The 13,762-nt window shown below is 38.9% G+C and overlaps 2 protein-coding genes across 2 annotated transcripts in view; both read left to right on the top strand.

Moving 5' to 3' along the window:
• LOC133985329 (myomegalin-like) overlaps window positions 1–3,831 on the top strand; it is a gene marked incomplete in the record, with an annotated part of 108,642 nt that extends 104,811 nt beyond the window's left edge. The window contains 4 exon segments of the mRNA XM_062424940.1: window positions 1,983–2,081; window positions 2,812–2,969; window positions 2,971–3,020; window positions 3,524–3,831. Coding sequence (XP_062280924.1) covers window positions 1,983–2,081; window positions 2,812–2,969; window positions 2,971–3,020; window positions 3,524–3,701 — 485 coding nt within the window.
• LOC133985290 (myomegalin-like) overlaps window positions 3,776–13,762 on the top strand; it is a 39,737-nt gene continuing 29,750 nt past the window's right edge. The window contains exons 1-6 of the mRNA XM_062424884.1: window positions 3,776–3,843; window positions 4,641–4,808; window positions 5,535–5,632; window positions 6,685–7,171; window positions 10,424–10,659; window positions 11,737–11,785. Coding sequence (XP_062280868.1) covers window positions 3,776–3,843; window positions 4,641–4,808; window positions 5,535–5,632; window positions 6,685–7,171; window positions 10,424–10,659; window positions 11,737–11,785 — 1,106 coding nt within the window. The remainder of the gene's footprint in view (window positions 3,844–4,640; window positions 4,809–5,534; window positions 5,633–6,684; window positions 7,172–10,423; window positions 10,660–11,736; window positions 11,786–13,762) is intronic.

Raw genomic sequence — 13,762 nt, 5'->3', positions numbered from 1 at the left:
GTGATTTCAGGATGTTTCCATGTTTGTACAGATCAAGTAGCTCATTTCTTTATGTTTTTATTTTTTATATGCTCATATCCTGATGCTGCACCTCCTCCCTCCTCGTACTCCTTCTTCTTCCTCCTCCTCGTCCCTCCTCCTCCTTCTCCTCCTCCTTCTCCTTCTCCTTCTCCTCATCCTCCTCCTCTTCCTCATCCTCCTTTATGTCCTCCTCTTATACTCTCACATCCTGATGCTGCATCTCTCTGCAGTCCATCAATAAACATTAAATAGTCCTGTTTCACAACCTTCAATCCCCTAAAAACACAGAAAATGTCAAACACAATAAGCCCTGTTATAGATGAACACTGTTCCTGTGGATTTATGTCAGACTAAAGCACAAAAACTAAACACAATTAATTAAAGATCATCAACACAAACTTACAAGTCACTTTAAATCAAAGTTCATGAAGTTAAAAAACAATCAGTGTTTGCAAAGTTTTCACAGTTGCATCCAAGATTTATATCCATAATGTCATTATTCAAGTTTAAAGTTTATTTATTTGTCTATCTATTTAATACATACAGAGGAAATTGTGTGTTTCAGACCAGAGAGAAATAAATAAATACAATAAATAACTAAACATACTTTAACTAAATAACACAACACAACAATTAAAGTGTTATATTAAAATAAAAGTGCAATAAAGTGCCTGATAAATCCCCTTAAACACGACTTTCAAACCTCACATCACATTTAACTATCCAGTTATATTACTTATAAATATCATATTCATATGTATAAAAATATAGATGTAGTTTATTTGTGCTTCAGGAATAATTCATTCTGGTAGAGAAACACTTTTATATCCTTTTTTATATGTTAAAATTCACCAAAAAACTGTCACATTAAAGAAAGTGACACTCATAAATATCAGAATTACCTTTAAACAGAAGATAACTTATTATTATGTAGATATGAGACTTAATCCAAGTTATAATGTGACTTAAAGTAGGTTTTATAGAGCCTAAGAGCCTTTATTGCTACTGCAGCACCTCAGGGACAATTAAAGCTCTTAAATCTCAAAATATGACGATAATAAATGTCAGTCCTGCTTAATCTTACATTTATTTAAACCTTCGTGTCGTCCTCGCCGGGTCAAATTGACCCCGTCTGTTTTGACTGTTCCTTCTTTCCTTCTTTCCTCCCTTCCGTCTGTCCTTCCTCACTCCTTCTCTTTCTTTCCTTCCTCTCTCTTTCCTCCCTTCATTCTTTCCTTCCTCCATCCCCCTTTCTTCCTTCCTTCTGTCCATCCTTCCTTCATTTTCTCCCTCTCTTCTCTCTTTCTTTCCTCCCCTACCTTCTTTCCTCTGTCCTTCTTTCCTTCCTTCCTCCCTTCCTATTTTCCTTTCTCCCTCCCTCCCTCCCTCCCTCCCTCCCTCCCTCCCTCCCTCCCTCCCTCCTACCTTCCTTCTTTCCTTATTCACTCCATCCTTCCTTCCTTCCTTCCTTCCTTATTTCCTCCATCCTTCCTTTCCCTTTCTCCCGTCTTTCTTTCCTTTCCTCCCTTCCTTCCTCCCTCCTTTCCTTCCTATTTTATCCTTCAGATATGAAAAAATATATCAGAAGCAGTTTATATGTTGAAGAAATCAAAGAGAATCTCAGTTGTGATTTAACATGTAGATTCTGGTTTAGATGTGTTTGAATTATATTGTATTTTTAGACAATAATACAGTGCAGTAAATTAAGATAAATGATATGGTGCGTATATATATAATCTGTTATAAACTACTAAAATGATGATGATGATGATGAAAGTGAAGAAATAAATATACTCTCTGTTGACAGTGTGACACTCAATAAAATGGTTGCTGAGCTGCAAAAGTCACAAAATAAACAAAATTAAATATAAAATTTGTTGTTTTTTTGTGTTTATTCTTCACCTCTATCTAACTTTCCTCTCTTCTTTCTTCTCCTGCTTCTTGTAGAACTGAGCTCAGAGATGAAGACGAGGCTGACGAAGATCTGAACAGCGAGTACACGGAGAGCGTCGATGAAGACGAGTCCAAACTGAGCGTCCAGTCCGCTGGTGAACACCGAGGTATGAACATCCAAACATCTGGATCAGCACGTTTTAAACATCTGGAGCTAGACTCGTACTCAAATCAGTGTCGTCCCTCCCGGGGAAAATTGACCCCGTCTGTTTGGACCGTTCCTTCTTTCCCTCCCCTTCCTTCCTTCCTTCCTTCCGCCTTCCGTTCCTCCATCCCTCCTTCTCTCTTTCTTTCCTTCCTCTCTCCTCCCTTCCTGCTTTCCTTCCTCGGTCCATTCCTTTCCTTCCTCCCTTCCTCTTTTCCTTTCTCCCCTCCCTTCCTTCCTTCTTCCTCCCTTCCATCCTTCCTTCTTCCTCCCTTCCTTCCTCCCTCCCTCCTTTCCTTCCTTCCATCTTCCCTTTCTTTCCATCCATCCTCCCTTCCTTCCTTCCTCCCTCCCTTCCTTCCTTCTTCCTCCCTTTCCCTTCCATCCTTCCTTTCTCCCTCCTCCTTCCTTCCTTCTATCCTTCCTTCCTTCCTCGCTCCTTTCCTTCCTTCTTCTCCCTTCCTACCTTCCTCCCTCCTTTCCTTCTTTCTTCCTCCCTTCCCTTCTTTCCTTCCTTCTTCTCCTTTCCTCCCTCCTCTCCTTCCTTTTCCTCCCTTCCTTCCTTGACTCGAGGACAACAGGAGGGTTAATCTCTTTCTATATATAAACTATGTGTCTCTGTCTGATCAGAGATCTGTGTTTATTTAATCTATATATATATAACTGATATATAACTATCTGTGTGATCAGAGCTCCGGGACGTCCAGGAGAAGCTTCCTCTCATGATCTGATGTTCGAGGGTCAGGGTCTGATGTTCGAGGGTCAGGATCTGATGTTCGAGGGTCAGGGTCTGATGGAAGTCAAACAGCTGGTGGAGCAGAAAGAGGAGCGGTGGAGAGAGAGCTGGGAGAGTTAAAGCTCAGCTGGAGAAGACCGGCTTCTCCTCGCTGTCACAGATCAGGTGAGGAGAAAAATATTAGAAGAAATCGCATTAAAACACCAAAACCTACAATACGTGTATCTAAAGTCTGATATATTTTATTCCTTTGAGTCATCGAGCGAAACACTTGTAGTTTATTTTGACTCAATATCAAGAACTAGAACTTCCTTCTTTCCTCCATCCTTCCTTCCTTTCCTTCCTCCCCTTCCTTCTTTCCTTTCCTCCCTTCCCTTCCTCCCTCCTTTCCTTCCTTTCTTCCTTCCCTCCTTTCTTCTTCCCTACTTTCCTTCCTTCTTCCTCCTTCCATCCTTCCTTCTTCCTTACTTTCCTTCCTTCTTCCTCCCTTCCATCCATCTTCTTCCCTCTTTTCCTTCCTTCTTCCTCCTTTCCTCCCTCCTTTCCTTCCTTTTCCTCCCTTCCTTCCTTCTTCCTCCCTTCCTTCCTTGACTCGATGACAACAGGAGGGTTAATTTGCCTTCTTAGAGGTATTAGTAACTGTCCTTCTGTGTCTTTCTGTTTTAAAGGAAAGCTCTGGTTAGTCTGCGAGCTGAGAACGAAGATTTAAAGCATCAGCTGCAGCCTGACTGCACACACAGTGATGAGCAGAAGTGCTGGACGGCGAAGAGGAGGAGGAAGAGGAGGAAAGAGGAGGAGGAAGAGGAGGAGTTGGATGTGACCATAGAGGGAAGAGGAAAGCTCTGAGCTGTGGGAAGCTTGGGACGGTGAACTGTCTCTTTCTGAAGGGAAACAAACAACAACGAATAAAATCCAGAGCGATGAAGAGCCGAGGAAGACGAGAGCAGACAGACCTGAGTCTCTGCAACTCCTCATCAACTCCTCACAGGTAGGACTGCCCAAAAAAACTATATTTTAGAGTGGAAGTCACAGAAAACTAGACTTTTATTGTAAGAAATGTCCATATAAGTGTTAAAAAAAATACAATGGACAGTTTTTAAAGTAAGAACATCGAAGCAGCAGAACCAGAAATATCATTATTCCTTCATGACTAACATTACCCATAAAGCAACTGGAGGACTGGTGTGGTGTATGTGATGCTTATACTAATAATTACTTCATTTAAAACATGTAAATGTTTCCTGATCTCCATGATTCCTCAGAGTAAACGTAATATTAAGAACAATTGTATTCCATTAGCTTTATTTAATATAATAGTTATAATGTAGAATCATGCCAAACTAGTTGATATGGTGTTTTATTGAGAATTTAGTGTTTTTAACAGGCAGGGAGCTCCGGTCCTCTGAAATGATGCCAACGCGGAAGTAACTTAAAACTGCATTCTATCAAAAGGCCACCAGGGGGCGACCGTTTTTCTTATATACAGTCTATGGTTTTTAAGCAAGTTGAATTATTTGGTACAAAGTTTTTATGGTTACTACGCTTAGACATTTTTTGCCATAATCCTCTAATATATTCTCTCTAAATGGATTAAAAGCAGAATTTGATGCTGGGTCCACAAAAAAGAATGTGTGCAAGTTATTCATACCATTTATTTTCCCATTTTAACCCTTTACATTAAAACTAAACCACATGGGACACAAAGAAACATCACTGACCCTTATAATGATATAATGTGAGTATTTATATAAGTATGATGTTTATGATGTGTGTTATGTGTTGCAGGATGAGGACAAGCGAGCGCTCGGCCTGCAGACAGCAGAAGTCGGTGCGTCTGCAGCTTCACAGTAAAGATCTGCAGGAGAGGCTGATGGTGTCTGAAGCAACAGTTCAGGCTCAAGCTGAACAACTCAAAGACTACAGAGAGCTGCTCAGTGAGTCACACTCATCTCTGTTATATAATAGTTACTTTATTTAATATATATATATATATATATATAATATATATATATATATATATATATATAAATATGTGATGTACATTTAGCTTTAAACGGCTGAAACATTTTGGAAAAAACTCAGCTGTAAATTTGAGAAATCTCATTCTTCTTCCTCTTCTTCTCCTCCTCCTCTTCCTCCTGCTCTTCCTCCTCCCCACCTGTGTCTTGTTCTCCTCCTTCTCCGCCTCCTACTCTTCCTTCACCTGCTTCCTCTTCTCATCCTCCTCTTTTTCATCCAACTCTTCTTCCTCCTCCTTCTTCTTCTCCTCTACCCCACCTTTGTCTTCTTCTTCTCCTCCTTCCCCTGCTTACTCTTCCTCCCTCCTCCTCCTCTCCTTCCTCCTCCTTTTCCTTCTCCTCTTCCTCCTCCTCTTCCTTCCTCCTCCTCCTCCCCCTCCTCTTTCTCCTCCTCCTGCCACCTCCTCCTCCTCCCTCCTCCTCCTCTTCTTCTCCTCTTCCTCCTCCTCTTCCTCCCTCCTCCTCCTCTCCTTCCTCCTCCTTTTCCTTCTCCTCTTCCTCCTCCTCTTCCTTCCTCCTCCTCCTCCCCCTCCTCTTCCTCCTCCTCCTCCTCCTCTTCCTCCTCCTCTTCCTCCTCCTCTTCCCTCCTCCTCCTCCTCCTCCCCCTCCTCCTCCTCCTCCTCCTCCTCCCTCCTCTGCAGCAGAGACAGCTGTGCAGCAGGACCAGTAAGCAGATCCAGGTGGACCTTCAGGATTTGGGTTATGAGACTTGCGGTCGCAGTGAGAACGAAGCGGAGCGAGAAGACACCAGCAGCCCAGGTACAAACTCTGATTCATATTAACACAAACACATGAATCCTAATTAATAAAACACATAAGAAGAAGAAGAAAGAAGAAGAAGAAGAGAAAGAAGAAGAAGAAGAAGAAGAAGAAGAAGAAGAAGAAGAAGAAGAAGAAGAAGAAAGAAGAAGAAGAAGAAGAAGAATATAAATATTATATTAACCCAGTTTAAGACAACAGACTGCTGTGTTGTTGTAGTTCTCACCTATGAACACTAGGTGGCAGCAGAGGAAAACTCAACCATGAACTATATTAACCTTTTCTACAGACTGAACCTTTATTTTCATTCCCACTCTTCAGTTTGAGCTGTTTATAATAATAATCATCCTCATTTTATAGTATTTATCAATTCAGCAACACTCAGCTACAAGTCTCACTTTTCTTTTTGTTGACTTAACAAACATTTTAAACTGTCAGAGATCCAAAAATACAAGAAAATATTATTATTCACACAAATAAATCAGACAAATAATAATAATGGTAATAACAGACTGACTTTGCACAAAACTTTTAATACATTAGATGCAGCTCAAAGTATCTGTTTATATAAAAAAAAAAAACATTCAAATACAAAAAATAAAAGTATGTTAAAATCTTTTGAACATATAAACTGTTTTTATTACAACTAATTTTTGTCCATTTTTGGTGATTTTTCAACTTAGAAACTGCTTTTGATTAGTTTCTTTTTTATTTGTATGGTGTATAATTTAAAATAGCATTAAATATACCACTTTTGATACTAATTAATATGTGTAAACAATCATTTATGCATTAACACAAAGAGAGTTTTTAACAATCAATCAATGTTTGTACAGCATTTTTCATACATGGTGATATTTTATTACATTATCAGGTTTTATTACATTTTTTATTGAGTTATGAGTGTTTTTTATTACATTATCAGGTTCTACAAGGCTAAAATAGAAAATAAAAGACAGAATAAATCAATAAAATTCAATTGAAAGCCAAATTAAAAAGGTCTTAAGTTTGTTTTTTAAACATATCAACCCCCTCTCTGTGTCTTCTGTCAGAGTTTGATGACCTGGAGATGTGCACGTCTCTGGACTGCGGCTCCCAGTGGTGGCCCACCAACACCAACACCACCAGCACCAGCAGCTCCACCCTCACTAAGACCACCACCCAGCCCTCAGCATACGGAGACGAGGCGTCCTCCCTGCAGCGCCTGGTGGAGGACCTCCGCTCTCAGCTGTCCCGCTCTCAGGCTGTGATCCGCGGCCTGCAGAGCCGCCTGCGCTCTCTCTCCACCTCCAGCGACTACGGACCCTCCACCCCCCGTAAGGTCAACTGGTCCTTCCAGGCGTCTCCCTCCCAAAGCGGGGCGGAGGAGGACGAAGGCTGGCAGTCGTCTGATGGAGGTCCGCTGGCTTCACCTCGTCACCCTCACCCAGACAAGAACCTGCAGGAGCTGGTGTCCCGTGTGGACGCGCTGGAGGATCAGCTGAGGAAAGGAGGCAAGAAGACGGTCAGCGAGGAGGGGAAGTCTGCCACCTGGCCGGGGTGAGTGAGACACATCTGCAGGGGCTTTGTATTTCACTTTTTATTTGGAAGGTTGTCACATAAATACAGCAAATAAAGCAAATATAGCAGATACAGCAGGTCATTTTCAACCTTTTTAGTCATTCATGACAGGATTTAGACACTTAACTAAGTAATAAATAACTCTAACTAACCCTTACCCTTAAATTGCTGCTTCCCACCTAAAAATAGTTTTTTGATAAATAGATTTAACTCTTCAAACATGCTTTTTAAAAATGTTTAAATCAGTTATAGTAGTAAATAGAGTGAGGAGGAGGAAGGTAGGGGGGAGGAAAGAAAGAGAGAAGGAGGGAGGGAGGAAGGAAGGAATGAAGGAAGGAAGAAAGGAAGGAAGGAAGGAAAGAAGGACAGAAGGACAGAAGGACGGAAGGATGGAAGAAAGGGGGATGGAGGAAGGAAAGAAGGAAGGGAGGAAAGAGAGAGAAAGGAAAGAAAGAGAGAATGAAGGAGGGAGGAAGGAAGGACAGATGGAAGGAAGGAAGGGAGGAAAGAAGGAACAGTCAAAACAGACAGGGTCAATTTGACCCGGGAGGACGACACAAAGGTTAAATTAGGTTTAGTTTAGTTTATAGTAGGAAGTGAAGTGATGATGTACTTTCAAGCTGCTGGATGTTAACATGAAGTATCTGTAGTGTTGACTTGTATTGATGATTGATCTTAACAGAGTACAAACAACAAAGTTATTAGATATAAAACATGAATAAAAATAGTGTTACAAAGGTAAACTGAGAGCAGCAGAGTGATAAATGACTTGTATCTGCTGTTGTCAATAACAAATCAAAAGGAACATATCAGAAAACTCAGAACATTTGTATTGAATTGTGAGAAAATGTACTTAGAAATCACAGAAATAGTGAAATAAGCCTCTAATATAAGCCCCCAAATATAAAGCTGCTTCTTTGTGCAGTAAGCTGTTTACTCACTTTGAATAAAAAACAAATACAGCAGAAAAACACATGAAAAAACAACTTCACAGTAGATTACATGGTTGAAACATGGTGGGGTCTATACAGTGATCCATTAATCACTGCAGGCATTAAACACTGATGGTCTCTGTCAGTATCAGTCTGTGTTAATCAATCTGAACCACACACACAGTCTGAGAGGGATTAACTAACAGGAGGGAACACGATGTCCCCTCTGCCATGTGGGACCAAGACCAGAGTCACAGTCGAGCTTTATTCCTCCTAAAAGACAGTCTGTCACGTCACCTTCAGTCTGTCACGTCACCTGTTTAAAGGTTCGGCTAATATTGATTCCTTCAGTTTGTTTTCACATCCATCTGCTGCTGAAGGAGGAAAAGTTTTCTCTGAGCTTTAATCTCAGTTTAACACGTGCACATAAAAGCAGGATTAATGACATCACAGCCAGTTTGGAGCCAATCCCAACCAAATTGGAAGACTCCAGTGCACAAACACTGAGAATAAACTTCACAAAGGAGGAGATGTTTTATTTAGAGCAGCAAAACCTCTGAAATGAAGGAGATATAATTTATTATTTAGAGTTATTTTTATGAGGTAATTTAACTATTATTCTGGGTAAAACCATGTGGCCAACCACCAGCAGCATGTCAGGAGGTGATCATTAAAGAAATAAAATATGTTTGTTCTTCACAGTTTAAGGAAAATGCGAGAGAATAACTGAGTTGAAAATGAATTGGAATGTTAAAATAGACAAAATTACAGCGATGAACGTGCCCTCGCTCCCCCACCATGAAATTTGCTGCAACGCCACGACCATCGGGTTTAACGTAGGCGAAAGATTTTGCTAATTTTTCATCTTCAATGTCTTAAAGTGATTCTGAGTGATTTTGACGTCATTCGAATTAAATCTCTAGGATTAGTTCGTTCAAGTACGAAGCGTGGAAATCGCGAAAATTGGCGGCAAAATTGAAAAATTTGAATCAAAATAGCCGACTTCCTGTTGGAGTTAGTGTATGGGTCCAAGAGACTGTTTTGTGCATCTTGACATGATACATATGTGTACCGAATTGTGTTTGTCTACGTCAATTTGGAGTGAGGGGCTGCATTTTTTAAACTTGCCTAAGGGGCGCTGTTGAGTCATTTTGCAACGCTCATTTCCTCAAAACCATAAAATATTGAATGTTTCCCCGGGTTTGGCATGAGTTTTGGGGCCCTAATAATATAAAATATATATAATATGATGTTTACTGAAAAATTGGCAATTTTAACAATAGTAGATCTCAGTCTGGAGCAGTGTTTTACGTGAAGAAGGCTCCTCACGGTTTAACTTGCTCCTTAAACATGGCATCATACTTTGAGCCGAACTTGGCGGCAAAATTTTAAAATTTGAATCAAAATTGCCGACTTCCTGTTGGAGTTAGTGTATGGGTCCAAGAGACTGTTTTGTGCATCTTGACATGATACATGTGTGTACCGAATTGTGTTTGTCTACGTAAATTTGGAGTGAGGGGCTGCATTTTTTAAACTTGCCTAAGGGGCGCTGTTGAGTCATTTTGCAACGCTCATTTCTGCAAACCATAAAGTATCACATTTTTTCAGGTTTGGCATGAGTTTTGGGTCCCTAATAATATAAAATATATATAATATGTAATATTACATATACTATAATAATCCATCTATTTACAAAGCAGATAAACAGCCTGAGGTGTTTACTGAAAAATTGGCAATTTCAACAATATTAGGTCTCAGTCTGGAGCAGCGTTTTGCGCGAAGAAGGCTCCTTACAGTTATACTTGCTCGTAAACATGACATCATACTTTGGGCCGAACTTGGCGGCAAAATTGAAAGATTTGAATCCAAATAGCCGACTTCCTGTTGGAGTTAGGGTATGGGTCCAAGAGACTTTTTTGTGTGTCTTGACATGATACATATGTGTACCGAATTTTGTTTGTATATGTCAATCTGGAGTGAAGGGCTGAATTTTTCTAACTTGCCTTAAACATGACATCATACTTTGGGCCGAACTTAGCCGCAAAATTGAAAAATTTGAATCAACATAGCCGACTTCCTGTTGGAGTTACGGTATTGGTCCAAGAGACTTTTTTGTGCGTCTTGACATGATACATACGTGGACCAAATTTTGTTTGTCTATGTAAATCTGGAGTGAGGGGCTGAATTTTTTTTCTAACTTGCCTTAAACATGACATCATACTTTGGGCCGAACTGAACCCCTTGGTGGCCGTATGTTTGACACCTCCTGCATCACAGTTTCCTTCTCCTTTTCTTGCAGTAAATTCGACTCTCTGATCAAGTCCCAGGCCCGGGAGCTGTCTCACCTCCGCCAGCGTCTGCGTGAGGGTCGAGGCGTGTGTAACATCCTCACCCAGCACCTCGGGGACACCACCAAGGCCTTCGAGGAGCTGCTGAGGGCCAACGACATCGACTACTACATGGGCCAGAGCTTCAGGGACCAGCTGGCTCAGAGCAGCGCGTTGGCTCAGAGAGTCAACACAAAGATCAGCGGACGTGAGTCAGGCTTCTGATAATTAACGTGAAATGTAATTGATTATATGACTGGATTATATAATAACCTAGCCTCTGTTAATTAATTATATAAGGCTCAATAACATGATGTAACCCCATTGTCAGTTGGTGTTACCAGTACTTTTTCATAAAGATCTGATTATATAAAAGAAAATACATGTGAACTAAGATGTGGAATAAATATAATCCACTTTAGCAAAGAAACACTATGTTTTAATTTGTCAAAAAAGGTTGTTTTTAGGATATTTTCTGCTTAATATTAACAAAATGCTTTAAAATTTTTATGTAGAAATACTCCAAAAATGTTTATTTTCCTTTGATGTTTTTAAAATGAAGTCATTATTAGTATGAATCCACTTAAATACTGTAGGTGGATACAATATTAAATATTTATTGTATCCACCTATTTTCTTTCTTTCCTTCTTTCTTTCTCCCTCTCCTCTATCTTCTTGTTCTTGCTTCTTCATCCTCATTCTTTCTTTCTTTCTTTCTTTCTTTCTTTCTTTCTTTCTTTCTTTCTTTCTTTCTTTCTTTCTTTCTCCTCTTTCTCTTTTCGTCCTTCCTTTCTTCCTACTTCTTGTTCTTTCTTTCTCTTTTGTTTTCTTTCTTTTATTCCTTCCTTTCTTTCTTTCTTTCTTTCTTTCTTTCTTTCCTCCTACTTCTTGTTCTTTCTTTCTCTCCTTAGTCCTTTATCTTTCTTTCGTTCTCCTCTTTCTCTTTTCTTTCTTTCTTTCTTTCTTTCTTTCTTTCTTTCTTTCTTTCTTTCTTTCTTTCTTTCTTTCTTTCTTTCTTTCTTTCTCTCTAGGAGGATAAAATATGTAATATCTATCATTCTTTTGTGGTTACACCATTTGACATTTTCAGGAGCATTCAGTCTTACTTTTGGTTAAAAAATGGTGTAAATGTCATTTCAAATGATATAAAACCAACAAAAATACTAAATGTACATTTTAACAAACATGATGCTGCTTTTAAATCTAGTTTTTAACATATTTATGAACTGATCATCTTGCAAACTTTTATTTATCACTGACTCTTAAATGTCTCTTTTTTAAACAGGAGATCAACCTGAAGATCCAGATGAGAAGACAGAGCTGCTCGCCATCCGGTCAGTGCTCATTATTATTTATTTATCTGTGTGTGTGTGTGTGTGTGTGTGTGTGTGTGTGTGTGTGTGTGTGTGTGTGTGTGTGTGTGTGTGTGTGTGTGTGTGTGTGTGTGTGTTTTTGCATAACATCGGTCTCAGTGTGGCTCAATGGAAAGTATCGGTCAGTGACGCTGTGGCTGCAGTTTGCTCCTCGGGGCAGAGGAGGAAGAGGAATCACACAGCTGAGCCGATAACGAACGTATGAACGAAGGTCTCACCGGGTTAATTAATCACAGAGCTAATTGGCTAATTGGCTAATTAGTGAGGGAGGAGAAGGACGGACTCATTAACAGCCAGAAGGACTCGTATAAATGTCTCTCCGGATGTCTTTGTTGTTGTTTAGAAGAATCTTTATAAGGGAAAACTATTTTTAAAGATTTTTAGAAGCAAGTTTTGTTTTTCAGAGCTGTAATTTCTTTGTAATTTTAGTAACATTTTGTAGGAAAAATAGACAAGGTTCATAGTTATTTGAGTTTAGGTATTTGCATTGGTGTTTTTTGAAGAGTAGTTTTCTTTAAATCACGGCTCCATTAGAGTAAATATGCATTAATTAATCATTTATGGCTGTTCATTTCTATATGAAAAGCCTTAGATAGAAAAAAAGTGAAATATTATTATAGGAAGTAATAACTGTAGGTAAAGTAGACATATATATTTTATACATAGTTATTTGAATTTAGGTATTTGCAGTGTTGTTGGGTCATTTAAGGGTAATTGTCTTGAAATTCTGGCTCCTAAAATAATAATTAATCACTGTAATGAAAAGAAGACAGTTCAATTCTATAATTATTATAATTTCTATCAACAAGTTAAATGAAAACCTTAATTTTTTTCTGACATATTGTTAAATTCAGAGGATCTAAATAAGATAAATAAACATCTAAGATAAATAAGATCTAAAGAATATTACATAATGCAATATAATAATACAATAACACATAATAAAGTATGGAGAAAACAAAACTATCACAATAACACCAAAATATTAATATTGTAGAAACAATGTCAAATATTATTATAGAGAGCAGAAAAAAAGCAATAATTGTAGGTCAACTGTTATTTGAGACTTTATTTTATTTACATTGTTTTTGGGGTTAAGTAATTTTCTTGAGAGTAAATATTAATTAATTCATAATTTATCACTGTAAAGATGATTTATTTAGTCGGGGCATATTATTAACATAACAGACACTTGGTACTATATAAATAATAAATAAACAATATCACATAATAAACGTCACAATAACACGAAAATATCAACATCATAGAAAAGAATCTAAACTATTATTAAATAAAGAATTAAATTTAAAAAAGGATAATTATACAAGTGAATTCCTGCCTGAGGCTCTTTGGCTCTCTTTACACTAGCAATTAATTAGAGTTAATTAATTGGCAGTGTACCAGCTCATCATCGTCCATATCTATAATTAGTTACATAATCTTTTCCAGCAGCTTCTAGGAAACTGCAGCTCACAGAATAAACCTCGACCCATTTATGAAACACGATCTTTTCCTTCTTAACGCTTAAAAAGACACAAATGGAAAATGAGATGTGAAAAATAAAATCCCAGCTAAGTTAAATAAATAAATATATTTTTAAATATTTGGGATTTTTATGAGTTGTTTTTCCTCTAAGATACGTTGACCCTTCCTGTCGTCCTCCCGGGTCAAATTGACCCCGTCTGTTTTGACTGTTCCTTCTTTCCTCCCTTCCTTCCTTCCATCTGTACTTCCTCCATCCCCCTTTCTTCCTTCCTTCTTTCCTTCCCTCCTTCCTTCCTTCCTTCCTTCTTTTCCTTCCTCCCTTCCTTCTTTCCTCCCTCCCTCCTTCTCTCTTTTTTCCTCTGTTCTTCTTTCCTACCTTCCTCCCTTCCTCTTTTCCTTTCTCCCTCTCTCCCTCCCTCCCTCCTTCCCTCCTTCCTTCCTTCCCCCCTCCTT

The sequence above is a fragment of the Scomber scombrus genome, chromosome 8, assembly GCF_963691925.1.
Source record: "Scomber scombrus chromosome 8, fScoSco1.1, whole genome shotgun sequence".
Classification (NCBI taxonomy): Eukaryota; Metazoa; Chordata; class Actinopteri; order Scombriformes; family Scombridae; genus Scomber; species Scomber scombrus.
The sequence above is the reverse complement of the archived record's forward strand: the minus strand, read 5'-3'. Positions and strand labels throughout refer to the sequence as shown.